At 41.9% G+C, this 13,899-nt stretch overlaps 2 protein-coding genes and 1 long non-coding RNA gene across 13 annotated transcripts in view; 1 reads left to right on the top strand and 2 right to left on the bottom strand.

Moving 5' to 3' along the window:
• shdb (Src homology 2 domain containing transforming protein D, b) overlaps positions 1–13,899 on the top strand; it is a 69,569-nt gene that overhangs the window by 42,014 nt on the left and 13,656 nt on the right. For 8 of the 11 annotated variants that reach the window (XM_058074352.1, XM_058074351.1, XM_058074354.1 and 5 more), the window contains one exon: positions 40–1,341. In XM_058074352.1, coding sequence (XP_057930335.1) covers positions 40–226 — 187 coding nt within the window. In that variant the 3' untranslated portion in view covers positions 227–1,341. Of the gene's footprint in view, positions 1–39; positions 1,342–11,236; positions 11,306–13,899 lie in introns of those variants that run through there. The other 3 variants (XM_058074357.1, XM_058074358.1, XM_058074356.1) reach the window with 1 other exon arrangement.
• Positions 4,618–5,869, bottom strand: LOC131130150 (uncharacterized). Its single transcript, XR_009129964.1, has 3 exons — positions 5,787–5,869; positions 5,169–5,296; positions 4,618–4,735 (listed from the first exon to the last, which is right to left on the bottom strand). It is a non-coding gene; the product is annotated as an uncharacterized LOC131130150 (long non-coding RNA).
• Positions 8,841–13,748, bottom strand: s1pr3a (sphingosine-1-phosphate receptor 3a). Its single transcript, XM_058074359.1, has 2 exons — positions 13,558–13,748; positions 8,841–13,332 (listed from the first exon to the last, which is right to left on the bottom strand). The coding sequence occupies exon 2, from the start codon at positions 13,223–13,225 to the stop codon at positions 12,056–12,058; it is 1,170 nt and encodes a 389-aa protein (XP_057930342.1). The 5' UTR covers positions 13,226–13,332; positions 13,558–13,748; the 3' UTR covers positions 8,841–12,055.

Raw genomic sequence — 13,899 nt, 5'->3', positions numbered from 1 at the left:
CAGCTCTTCGTCATTTCAAGCTTCTTGTTTTGGTCCCAGGAGCTGCCAGGGCTTCATGCACATGAAGTTCACCCAGTGCAAAGACGGCAAGTACGTGCTGGGACACAACAGCCCGCCCTTCCACTCCATCCCCGAGCTGGTCCACTTCTACACCACCCACAAGCTCCCCGTGCGTGGCGCCGAGCACCTGTCGCTGCTCTTCCCCGTGCTGGTGCAGACGCTCTGACCCCCCCCCACCAGCCTAGGACTTCATCATGTTGAGGAACTTGAATGTAATCCTTCCCAGTTGTTGTTAGACTGGACCTTCACGGACACGCTCACCTCCGCCACTGCTCCTCTACGGGTGGCTTCATAGGACGGAGAACTCCTCCACTCCTTCTTGTCTGTGTCCGTCACAGCCGAGGAAGTCGAAATGAAAGATGAAATGACTGATGTTCCACCAGAAGCACCTCATGAACGTTCTTTTTCACTTTTTTACCACCGTCAGGAAAGCCAAGCGTACAAGAATGTCTGGCGTTTGCACTCTGCAGTGTGGAAATCATTTTTAGCAACATTAAATGTGAGCAAAAAAAATACATATGCACCATATCTGTTTTTTTTAACCAAACGAAGAACTTTCTGCTTTTTCTGAGAACTTTGATGTCTACTTTTTCCAATGTAGATGTGAGAAAGTGATGTAAGAAATGAGGATTGGATGAAAATATGACATGACTACTACCAGGAGAACCAGAGTCTAGAGGGGGAGGAGACATGTGTTGTGGCCCAGCAAGGTGCACTGTATTGGGGCACACGCTCTGAGCAGCCGCTGTGACATCACTGAGGTCTCTGGGAAAGCTTTGGTACTTTTGAAATGGTCTTTCCTTTTGAGGTGAAGGTTTGTTTACATGTCAGCTCAGGGGAAGTCAACGTCACAGGCAGGAGACAAAAGGAGCGCTTGATTTGCTCACCCACACAGTATGGGTAACCTCAACTTCATTGGAGCAGTTTTAAAAATAATCGGTTATCGGAGCTATTTTTAATCTTGTTTGATTTATCGGTATAATAAGGAACACAATACCCATTGCGTTCATGTAAACAGTCTTCATCGTTTGTCTTGTCAAACAATACAATAAAATTGTCCAATAAGAAATGTACAGTATTTTATAACAGAAGGATGCAGGCCTCCACTTTGATACAGTTGTCTTTTAAAGGGACAGTGCATGTTTTTGGAATTGTCTCACATAAGGATTGTGGATGATGGACAACTTTTTTGGAGGTTACTTCCCCGCTATTTGCGGGGTTACATTGTGAACTATTACCAATATAAGATGTTTTTTTCTGCAAATAAAAAAAATCTTTGAATGAAAAATCTGCTACTGTGTGTTGTTGAGGAAGCTGAATTGCAAACGGATGGAACATTTTTGTACTTAGAGCAGAGAAAAACTGTTTGACTTCCTAAATATACTTTTAAACATTATTAGAGCCTTCTAGACATGAAATAACACCCCTATGGTCACCTTTATACTCGTATTACTCATAGTACACATAATAAGAAACAACAAGACATAAGATATAGTGTTTGCAGTCTTCTAAATATGCTTTTTAACATGATTAGAGCCCTCTAGACATGGAATAACACCCCTATAGTCACATTTACGTTCCTATTACCCAAAACAGTAGACATATAAGACATAGAAAACCTGTTTACAACCTTCCAAATATGCTTTTTAGGATTGTTAGAGCCCTCTAGACATGAAATAACACCCCTATGGTCACCTTTATACTCGTATTACTCATAGTACACATAATAAGAAACAACAAGACATAAGATATAGTGTTTGCAGTCTTCTAAATATGCTTTTTAACATGATTAGAGCCCTCTAGACATGGAATAACACCCCTATAGTCACATTTACGTTCCTATTACCCAAAACAGTAGACATAATCACAGACAATAAGACATATAAGACATTGAAAACCTGTTTACAACCTTCCAAATATGCTTTTAAACATGATTAGAGCCCTCTAGACATGAAATAACACCCCTATGGTCACCTTTATACTCGTATTACTCATAGTACACATAATAAGAAACGACAAGACATAAGAGATAGTGTTTGCAGTCTTCTAAATATGCTTTTTTAATATGATTAGAGCCCTCTAGACATGAAATAACACCCCTATAGTCACATTTACGTTCCTATTACCCAAAACAGTAGACATAATCACAGACGATAAGACATATAAGACATTGAAAACCTGTTTACAACCTTCCAAATATGCTTTTTAGGATTGTTAGAGCCCTCTAGACATGAAATAACACCCATATGGTCACCTTTATACTCGTATTACTCATAGTACACATAATAAGAAACAACAAGACATAAGATATAGTGTTTGCAGTCTTCTAAATATGCTTTTTAACATGATTAGAGCCCTCTAGACATGGAATAACACCCCTATAGTCACATTTGCGTTCCTATTACCCAAAACAGTAGACATCATCACAGACGATAAAACATATAAGACATAGAAAACCTGTTTACAACCTTCCAAATATGCTTTTTGGTATTGTTAGAGCTGTCTAGACATGAAATAACAAAATAACAAAACAACAATAACAAAATAATTGAGACGCACTGGTGTCAGCATTAGCAAGCTTTCAAGCTAACTAGTTATCCTCCCAAGTACAGTTACTAAACTTAAGAAAGTAGTTGAAATGTAGCGGGGAAGAAGGCCAAAGATTCCAAAAAATGTACCACTTCCACACTGAACATCATCGTCAAACATTTAACATCATATGTCAATAATGCTTGTATTTACTATCATGCCCCCCCCCCCTCCCCAAGGGATATAAATTATTGTTTGCAGGCTGTCATCAGGAAACGGTCCTCTACTTTCCACAAATGATTAGTATATTGGTATCGCTAGGTATCGCTAGGTATCGCTAGGTATCACTAGGCCGGATGCTGTGCTTCAGTCACACACGCATTTGCTTCCCTCCATCCATTAACAGCAGGGCTCGGGTGGGGGGAGTACAGGGGGGTGGGGGGAGTACAGGGGGGTGGGGGGGGGGTGCAGCTCTCATTATTTGGGCTGCGCCGCAGAGTGAAAAGCGGCGGGATCGCTTTTATTACGGAGCCAAATGAAATAGCGTAGGCTGATTACCCGCGTGACGGAAAGAGCAGACAAGCTGGACGGGAAGAGGAGGAGGTGCCTCACTTGGGGGAAATAAATAAAAAATTGTAATAATACGTGTAAGAGAGAGAGAGTGGAGGAAGGGGGGCGGGGGGGCAGGGCCACGTTTTTCCAACAAGGCCCCCTGGGGAAGGTTGTGAATGGTAGCATGAAGAAATCCAACAAATGTCCTCCTGGCTTCCTAATGGCTCTTGTCTTTCATTCCTCCCTCATTCATCACCTTTTTTGCAAATGTAATGGTGACTATAGGGGTGTTATTTTAAGTATAAAGGGCTCTAACAATGTAAAAAATGTGTCTTTAAATAGTCTTAAACAGGTTTTCTGTGCTCTAACCACCACAATATTCTGTTTATAAATGATGCACAGTTGCAGCATGTTAGCCAACTGCAAGTGCATGTGGAATACACACACGCACATGCACACACACACACACACACAGACACGCACACAATCATGCACGTTCATCACCACATGTGACAGACTGTGTACACATCTCAAACTAAAAGGCCGTCGTGCTTCGTCTCTTTTATCCCTCGTCTGAGACACGCTAAACCCGACACTGGCGGTCACAGTGAGCAGGTGTGTGTGTGTGTGTTTGTGTGTGTGTGAGCAATCAGAGATGGTTTTCAGAGAAAGCAGCTGCCGTTCTGAGGGATTTGGGAGGGGGACGGGGTTATTTTAGGGAGTCATCTGACATAGTTGGAGCATGCAGGCAGCGAGCCGCTCACACGCGTACACGATATGATGACATCACGACCACGTATGGATGCTATGATGGGATAAGACAGGCCATCATGCAGCTGCTCAGCTTGGTATGCAAACACCAAAGATCCTCTATGGCAGTGTTTGTCAAGAATTATTATACCACTTGGTGGTATAATAATGGTTATTATTATTGTTATTATTATTATTATTGTTATTATTATTATTATATCAATGAATATGGCATATTTCACTCCTTTCAATACATGTTGGACATGGAATTATACACTCTTAAAAATGCTGGGTTAAAAACAACCCAATCTGGGTTGTTTCCCAACCCAACGCTGGTTAAATATAGGACCAACCTCGCGTTGGGTTATTTTAACCCAACAAGTTGGGTTGGTTCTCTTAACCCAACTATTGGGTTGTACATTGGGTTGTTCATATGACCCAACGCTGGGTTCATATTTACTACACGGCTGGGTTATTTCAACCCAGCAAGTTGGGTTGCCAATATACCATATATATTTATATATATATACGTATATATATTTTTATTTATTTATTTTTATTGTATGCTAATACCATTAATAATATATTACAATGATAATGACACCAATGTAACAATAAAATATTTATTAAAATTCAACATTTCCAGAACATACAAATATAACAACTCACAACATTTCCTTCACATATGAACAAATTATGTACAAAAAAATAACATTTTAAGAACGGGTGAGGGGGACAGCTATGAGAGAGTGATATATACATAGAACAAGAGGCTCTGTGAGCAGCAGCACAAATGGGTAGGTGATTCTGCCTGCTGCAAGTATTCCACCATGTTAGCTCCGACCTATGATGAGAAAAGAAAAAAAGGTAAGTATTTTGTAAGTATTTCTAGCAGTGCAGAGCAATTGTCATCAGCTCTCTACTGAAGCTATTTCAATATACATTCTACAGGGAGAAGTATGACACCTGTAAATTCAATGGCGTGTTGTTCAACAATTTATTCAGGGGGTTTGGCCAGTCTTATGTTTGGTCTGTGGTTTATACGTCACACATCACTATGGAGTAACAACTTACACCAAGTTACAACTTGTAAGAATAGTGCTTCATGAAATGAGAAACACAGCCAAATGTTACGTTGTCACACATTCCACGAAATACAATCTTTTCAAGTAGCTCCTCATAAAAAGAGTCCTGCTTTACAACTGTGTAAGAGAACAACTGGAGTCATTTCACAATTCATCTACATTTTAATTTCTATTGAAAGGTAAATTACTTACGGGCTTAACATCGATGAAGGCTCTCTTCACCTCCTGAATACTCGCCCGGACCAATTTCCTGCCCTTTTTAAACACAGGCGGAGGGAGCAGGATGGGCAGCAGCGTCAGGGCGACTTCTCCCCTGGCATCTGTAGGACAATTATGGGTGTCATTACCAGATTGTTGAGAACATAAGTTTTAAATAATATAATATAATATTACAATTTTAGATAAAACTGTCTTGTTTTCAATATGTTCCACTACTGTGCAGTGTTGTCGTATTGCAATCAACCCTAACATAATATTAAGAAAATGTCTCGATTATGTTTACTTGGTCTATTTTAAAGCACAAAAACACACCCCAAACATTTTTTTTTACCAATTGGGATCATAATGTGTACCATAGAGGGTTTGTCATCATTGTCTAGAGCAGTGGTGAGCAAATTTTTTGACTCGCAGGCTGATATAACAGCAATATATATTGGAATCACAAGATGGATCAAAATCAAATCAAAATTTGGGTATTGGTACAAGCTACAGTGACTGACCCACCGCCATTTCTTATGTGTAGAACATATAGTAGGCACAGTAGCTACTGTAAAACAATACCCATAAAATGAAGGCATGAAGATGACTTACCTTTCAATCAGCCCCGGTAGCTGCCACTCAGTCAATTTGGAACTGACAAACTCATCCATAGATGCTTTTCAGCGAACTGAAACATCACAAAGAGGGTCCATAAGAACAAACATACCATGAAATGAAATAAGATTCAGTAGTCCAAACGTATTCTCCACATTTATATGCGACTTACAAAACTGTCGTCGAATTCGCGCCCAAACTAGTTGAAACTGCTAAGTATACAGTGGACTATCGGTGGCTAACGGTAGCCCGCTAGCATGCAGCAGTCTAGCTTAAAAAAAACACTGGTTCATCAGCACGCTCGTATTAATTCACGAGATTCTTTAATTTGATATCACATAAAATGGCAAATTGACGAGATAACTGACGTTGTCCTCATAACTATCACACATAGTGCATGTCTCTTGTAACTTCAACAACATAGTTTGGTTCCTACATAGCTCGCCAGCGAATGTGTTCGCTTGCCACTTTTGGAGGGAATGGAAGTTTGCCAAGGTTACCGATCCATTCCTGAAGCTAGTACTCAACAGTGCTTCACGAACTTACATTTTAACAAGTTTATGAAGCTTTATATAGTAGTCAATTCTACGGTAAAACAATAGTGGGCATATAACAAACCTTGCTCCGTGATGAAATTCGTCTCCTCAGATGAAATGTGGGGTCCGAACGAAGTAAGTTTGTGGGCGGGGCTTTGTTGCTCGTGTTCAAAATTCTACCCAACGCTTTGGGTTGTCCAAAATAACCCAGCACAATATAATGGAAATCACAACCCAGCAGCAAATAACTCAGCACCCAACAGAGATAACCCAGCGAATTGGGTTCTCAGAATACCCAACTCAATAAAAATAACCCAACAGGCTCAACCCAGCGATTGGGTCAAAAAAATAACCCAGCATTTTTAAGAGTGTACATATTGTACATTAAAAAACACATTTGCTAAAAGTAGGAAAAATATCAAATAATTAAATAAATAAACAATAAATACTTAGTTAAAGTAGAAAAAATACAATTGAATAAAAGTAAAAATTATATAATAAAATAATAGGAATAATTGAAAGTGACTTTAAAAAAAGTATAAAATTAAAATGATTTAAAGGAAAGTGTCATGACAATTACATAAATGAAAGTGTAAAAAAATAAATATAAATGGTTTAAAAGTTTAAAAAAAATAATACAAAGAAGAAAAAATAAAACTGCCATAAATAAAAGTGTACAAAAATCATAAAAATACATTTTTAAAAATTAAAACGACCAAAATAAAAATGTGAAGAAAATAATACAAAGAAAAAATAAAAGTGTAAAAAAATCATAAAAATAAATAAAATAACTGAAATAAAACAATAAATAATAAAAATGAAAACGACTTGAATAAAAGTGTAGAAAAAAAACAAAATGAAAACTCCTTAAATAAAAGAAAATGTAAAGAAAACAATCCAAATAAAAATGATAGAAATAAAAGTGTGAAACATAGTAAGAATAAGTAATAATGACTTAAATAAAAATATAATAACTTTAATAAAAAAGAAAAAGAAAATAATACAAATAAGAAACCATTAAAATAAAAGTGTAAAAACAGATAATAAAGTAAATGAAAATAAAATAAACAAACGTAAATAAAAGTGTAAGAAAGTAATAAAAAATTGTAATTGTAAAAACAGTAAAAATAAAAGGGCATGCATGGGAGAACGTGGTTCCCTTGTGGAGACCATCTGAGAAGTTCTGCTTTATCCGACAGGAGCGTTCTGGTCCGGTCTTCTCAGGCTTTGAGCCAAACAGGTCTGATCTCCACGGCTTGGGGTGCTGATCCTCTTGTCCTGCTGATCCTCTTGTCCTGCTGCGGTGTTCACGTTAGTCATATGCAAATGAGGGTGGTGCTTTGAGAATGACACAAATCCTCCGTGTCCAAAGCCTGAAAGAATCATTTAGTCGACATGATGATGTAGAAGGTGTTTGACCCACTTTGGAGAAAAGCAGAGCTTTAGATTTGTTGTACGTCAGGGAAATCTCCCAGAAGTCCTTCTGTGTAACGGCCGTGATGCAAGCGTGGTGGAATTGGATGAAGTCATTTCCATCCCTCCACGTGAACATTTTGTGGCGGGATGGGGCGGGAAGACGCCCTCAGGCCTCTCTGACGGGCCGGAGACGTCTGCTGAGCTTGTTTTGCATTCCCGCTCTTTTCCCATCATCGTTGAAGGTGCGGAAGACAATCATCTCTGGGAGATGAGTGTGACATGCAACAGTCAACAACAATGGAGCTTTGGGTTGTGCAGGGGCGTCAAACGACAGCTGCTGCAGGGGGCATCCCTCGTGACTGAAGGCCCAGGTTTGCCTGGTAATGACTGGCTTTGTCAACATATGGACAGGATGTACAGCTCCACATGGACTGGAAACTTCAATCATGCTAACATCATGCTAGCATTGAAAGTTAACACATATTCATGACGAAGATTGTACATTTACAAGAAAAAAGTTGTAATAATATGAGAATGAAGTCATAAATGTATGACCAAAAAGTCATACAGGAAAAAGTTGTACATTTACCAGTGAATAAAGAAAAAGAAAAAAGTAGTCAAGTTACCAGAATAAATTTGGGAATTGATTCAAGTTTTAAGTTGTGAATACAAAAACGTAAATTTACGAGAATTAAGTTGTAAATGTATGACAAAAAGTTAATTTGTGAGAATAAAGTTGTAAAGTTACAACAATAACATTTTTTTTAATAAAGTCATAAATGTACGACTTTTCGCTCGTAAATTTATGACTTTATTCAAAAATGTACGTCATAAATGTACGACTTTTCTCACGTAAATTTAAGACTTTATTCAACTTTATTGTTTTAACTTTATTCTCACAAATTAATAACAGACTAAAGTTGGAAATTTACAAAAATAAAGCCGCAAAAAAAGGAAATAAAGGCATACATTTTTGAGAAATAAGTCAAAATTTAATGAGAGTAAAGTGGTAAAAAAGTCGCAAATTAACACAAAAAGTCGCAATACTACGTGAATAAAGTCCTAAATGTATGACAAAAAGTTGTACATGTATAAAAATAAAGTGGTAAATTGGTTAGTCTTCAGGGTTTCGCCAGTGAGTGATAAGAATATCCACTTACTATTTGTTTTTGACTTTCTGTTTATTTAGACCAAGTACACGCATAAGAAATGTGTGATGTTCGGAGTGTCCCAGAATGCACCTCGCTTTGGTCTCGTGACAATGAGGAAGTGGGGTTCCGATGAGGACGAGTGAGACCAGTGTGAGTGTCAGATACAAATATGGTGTTGGAATTACCGTGCTGTCGTTGTGTTCAGGTCAGAATAAAGTTAATAAATGGCGGTAGCCTCAGTGGGGACGCTATTGTGCTCCCGTTTGTCGCCAAAACATGAGGTTTGTGACTTAACAATATGCGCATGCGTTAATGCCACTTAACATTTTAACGAGTTCGCGCTATTTTTCATGTCCGGATTTAATTTCAGTGCAAAAATATTCAATCCTCGTTTTTTAAAATGTCCCTTTAACGCCGAGAGTCATTGATTTCTCATCAGAACACGTACAACGCTCAAATCTCACACACTGTTTTATTGAACTATGACAGGCAAAGCAGTCCCAAAGCCACCACTGATAAGAAATCATTCTCTCTAAAAAATCAATCATTCTCACTAGTGGTTACTTCAATTGTGAGTGGTTTCTACAGGACAAAACACAACCAATATATTATATGGCGCCAAGCCTACTACTACTAATAATAATACGATGGATGTACACTCATCATTGGTGTTCCTCTGCCGCCACCTTCAGGACAAACATGGTTTTGCACCACTAGTGGTAAAGCATCCTCTCTTTCTTTCATTCATTCATTCATTCAATAATGATAATAATATTTGTTCTTTATATGCTTTTAGCAATCATACAAGAGGACACAGTCTCAAGTACCGTGGCGGCTTTTATGCACACAAAGCACAAAATCTACCTTTGCTGGTGATAGCGTAAACATACTGTACATCCAAAGTTTTCATAGAAAATAAAGTCACTTGGAAGAGGGTGGGGTGGAGTGGGGTAGGGGTGCATTAAGGACATGCACGAAGAAATGGCCTCATATTATCTGCATTGAAATAAAAGACAAGGTAACGATCAGGCACAGCAGCTTGAGAAAAATAAAGACAGACTTTTTTTATATGTTGAGAGGGAGAGTTATTTGTAAATAGTGGCTTTGATTCATGAACCAAGTACGCAACACCCCACAGCGCCCACACTAGCTACACCACATCCACACCAATGGTCACTCCCACAGAGAAACAATACACTTTTCCTTCCAATTATGCCCAAGTTCTGTAACGTTCCATTGACATTCCCTCGCCACATCGCGGCTTCACTCCACCGTTTTTTAAATAAACTAGCGCTCCTTCATGCTTTATGATTATGATTATGAACTGCTCTTAGTCCAAAATATGTTTTTGACCTAAATGAAGCATTTTCAAGTGTAGATACGGTAAATGAAGTGGAATACCAATACAAGGTATTCAGAAGATGCATACACTGGACACTAGGTGTCAGTAATCGTACATTGACGAGACAATATAGCCACCACAGGTAGAACAAAAACAAGGAACTCTCCCAATGCTAATGTGTGGCTATATTATGTCTTACTTTCGAGTGGTTAGCGCCCAGGCCTCACAGCTAGGAGACTGAGTTCGATTCCACCCTCGGCCATCTCTGTGTGGAGTTTGCATGTTCTCCCCGTGCATGCGTGGGTTTTCTCCGGTATTCCGGTTTCCTCCCACATTCCAAAAACATGTTAGGTTAATTAGCCACTCCAAATTGTCCATAGGTATGAATGTGAGTGTGAATGGTTGTTTGTCTATATGTGCCCTGGGATTGGCTGGCCACCAGTCCTCTTGCCCGAAGACAGCTGGGATAGGCTCCAGCACCCCCGCGACCCTCATGAGGATAAGCAGTAGAAAATGAATGAATGAATATTATGTCTACTATATTAGGTAATGGGAGTGTAAAGGTGACTATAGGGATGTTATTTCATGTCTAGAGGGTTCTAATAATGTTAAAAGGCAGATTTAGAAGGTTGTAAACAAGTTTTGTATTCTTAGTTTCTCTTATTATGTCTACTATATTGGCGACTATGAGTGTAAAGGTGACTATAGGGGTGTTATTTCATGTCTAGAGGGCTCTAATGTTAAAATTATTATGCCCACTATAGTACCATAGTACCATATGTCTACTATATTGGGTAATATGAGTGCAAAGGTGACCATAGGGGTGTCATTTGATGTCTAGAGTTCTCTAATGATGTTAAAAACAGGTTTTATATACCCTAACTGTAAAATCTTTCCTTTCTAAATAAGAAATCCCCTTTCCTGTCGTCCTTCCGCTGAAACACTTCCTTGTAAATTTCCCATATTTGAACTTTGATGTAAACATTCTCTCTGGTACTGCAGGTTAACGACGTTAATGGCGTCCACCCGGAGCCCTGGCCATCCATGACCTTCCACTGCAAATGTCGACAGGTATTGTCAAACATATTCACAGGTTTTATACTCCTAACATTTCACACATGGGCTTGTTCATTTGGAGACCAATATGGAGCTGTGTGAGAAATTTCAAGTCTGTCTGACTTGATAAGAGCACATTTCAACTCTCATTTGTGCGCAGGAGGAGAAAAGTTAGTTTTCACCAGGGGTGTCCAAAGGGTGGGCCCGGGGCCCCCAGAATTCCAAAAAAGAAAACAGAAATAAACTTCTGGAAAACTTCTGAAAAAAGCAAGTGAAAGTATTAAGAGAAAGAAATTGTAATCTCATGTGAAAAAGGGAAAAGGCTAAAGTTGATATTATTTTTAAACTTTTCCAGCTATTTTTTCTATCTGTCTAATTGTCTGTCTGTCAGTCACGTGTTGCTTTCCAAAACATCCAAGGTTTGGACACCCCTGGCTGCCACCAACACAAACCTGACAAATGTACCTGAACACTTTACAGGGAGGGGGTGTATTGTTCACTTTATGGTCCTTTTTTAAAATAATTATTGGAGAAAAGAAGGTATTTTTGATGTGTCATGAGTGGGGTCTGTGGGTTGTCCCCCCGAACATAGGTGATGGGTGGTGTTTTACAGGGGCTGCATGTGCAGAGCGAGGGCTTATATAGAAATAAATTAGCGGAGACATTCAACGCAGACCACTGGCATCGGGGCCAAGTTGGCCCGTGACCAAGCGGGTTGCTAATGTTTCCGTCGTCGTGGTGTGCCTTCGTGATATGGCGCCTAGTTCAGAACTTGCTGAGCGCCCCCGCCTTCACCAGGACCGCCGACAGCAGGTCAGCGGGTCCAGCAGGGTGAGTCAGGGCGGTAGGGGAAGGATCCCCATGCTTCACGTCCGAGTGGACGGGCGCAGATCTCTTCCCCGCACCGCCGCCCCCTCCCCCCGCCATGCTGCTCTTGCTGTTCTCCACGGTGGGCACAGTGGCGCCCGGGTGGCGGTTGCCGGCCACGGGCGTCCCGGCGGGCTCCATGCTGCTCTGGCAGCAGCACAGCAGGCGGAAAAAGGCGGCCCTCATCTCCCTGCTGGAGAGCGTGTATATGAGAGGGTTGAGGGCTGAGTTGAGCACCGCCAGGGCGATGAACCAGTCCACCTGGTAGAGGATGGGGCACCTGGTGGGGCTGCAGCCCACGTCCAGCAGCAGCAGGAGGAAAAGCGGCGCCCAGCATGCCAGGAACACACCGAGGACAATCACCACCGTCCTCAGCAAAGCCAGGGAGCACTCCGACGGCCTGCTGCTCACGCGACGTCCGCTGGAGGTCACCAGGCGGTAGATCCTGATGTAGAGGATGACGATGGCCACCAGCAGGGCGCTGAAGACGCTGATGCAGAAGGCGACGTAGCTCTTGGCGTAGAGAGGCAGCACGGTGGAGCAGGAGCTCATGCTGTCCAAGCAGTTCCAGCCCAGGCTGGGCAAGGCACCCAGGAGCACCGACACCAACCAGCACGCCGCCAGCAGGCCCAGCAGCCTCCCGCGCCCCGCCGTCTCGCACGGGCGCAGGCGCACCATAGTCATGTGCCGCTCGATGCCGATGGCCAGCAGGCTGAAAGTGGAGGCGTTGAGAGCCACGAACATGCTCCCCTCCCTCACCAGCCACTGCGCCGGAGTCAGGAAGAAGGTGTTCCTTCCCGAGGTGAAAATGTTGACCACGTAGGCCACGCCCGCCAGCAGGTCAGACAGCGCCAGGTTCCCGATGAGGAAGTACATGCGGCTGTGAAAGCGCTTGTTCCTCCAGAGGGCGAGCAGCACCGTCACGTTCTCCAGCACGATGAGCATGCAGATGAAGAGCAGCACGGCTGTCTTGCAGGCGCCGCCGCTGCGGGGCCGCTCCCACTTGCCCGAGTGGTTGTAGTGGCCCACGATGACCACGTTCATGCCTTCCTCCACCACCGTGCCCATCGCCGCCTCTTCCTGTGCCTCCGTCACACAGCAGGGGGCGCCACAGCACTGGACGCGGCGGGACCTTGCATCCTGTGGACGCTCTGCCAATCAGTGGCGAGGTTGGCCTTTCAAATTTGGCACAGAGGAAAGACGTTTTTGAAGTTGCAGGCACATTTCAACTCAGACGTATGCTTTTAATAAGTACTTAAAACAACATAAACACCATCATCATCTATGCAGAAATGAGTTTTCTTCTTCTACTACATCATGATGATTGCTTTTCAACAGCTCTGTTACAAACTGAGCAGTACAGCTTCCCCCTTCATCTCAAACGTCCTCATCAAACTCACCAGATGTGACTCTGCTATTCCTTCTTCTTGGTGGGCCTGCTGGCTTCCTCCCCCGAGCGCAAGCCAACGAGAAGGAAAAAAGTAATCCTGCAGTCAAAAGTCCTTCTTGTGGTGCAGACGCGTTGTTGTGCTTTGTGAGAGCGTCCCGCTCCGACACACTGCTGCTCTCACACCGATGGGCGGGTCCTCTCCCCTCCGCCGCCCCGTTAGTGACGACTCTTCACCCCCTCTATGAGTCACCGTGGAGGGCAGGACCTGCCGGGGCCGCATATGCTCTTCCCCTCTCTCGCTTCTCCACACGCTTGCTTCACCACCACGGCTTGGCTGAAATGATTGAAAAAT

This window comes from Doryrhamphus excisus, chromosome 5 (assembly GCF_030265055.1).
Source record: "Doryrhamphus excisus isolate RoL2022-K1 chromosome 5, RoL_Dexc_1.0, whole genome shotgun sequence".
NCBI lineage: Eukaryota > Metazoa > Chordata > Actinopteri > Syngnathiformes > Syngnathidae > Doryrhamphus > Doryrhamphus excisus.
Note: the sequence above shows the minus strand (reverse complement) of the source record. Positions and strands in the feature narration are given on the sequence as shown.

Excerpts from the sequence above, each read along its gene's own strand:
- s1pr3a (XM_058074359.1), bottom strand. The coding sequence starts at position 13,225 with ATGGGCACGGTGGTGGAGGAAGGCATGAACGTGGTCATCGTGGGCCAC.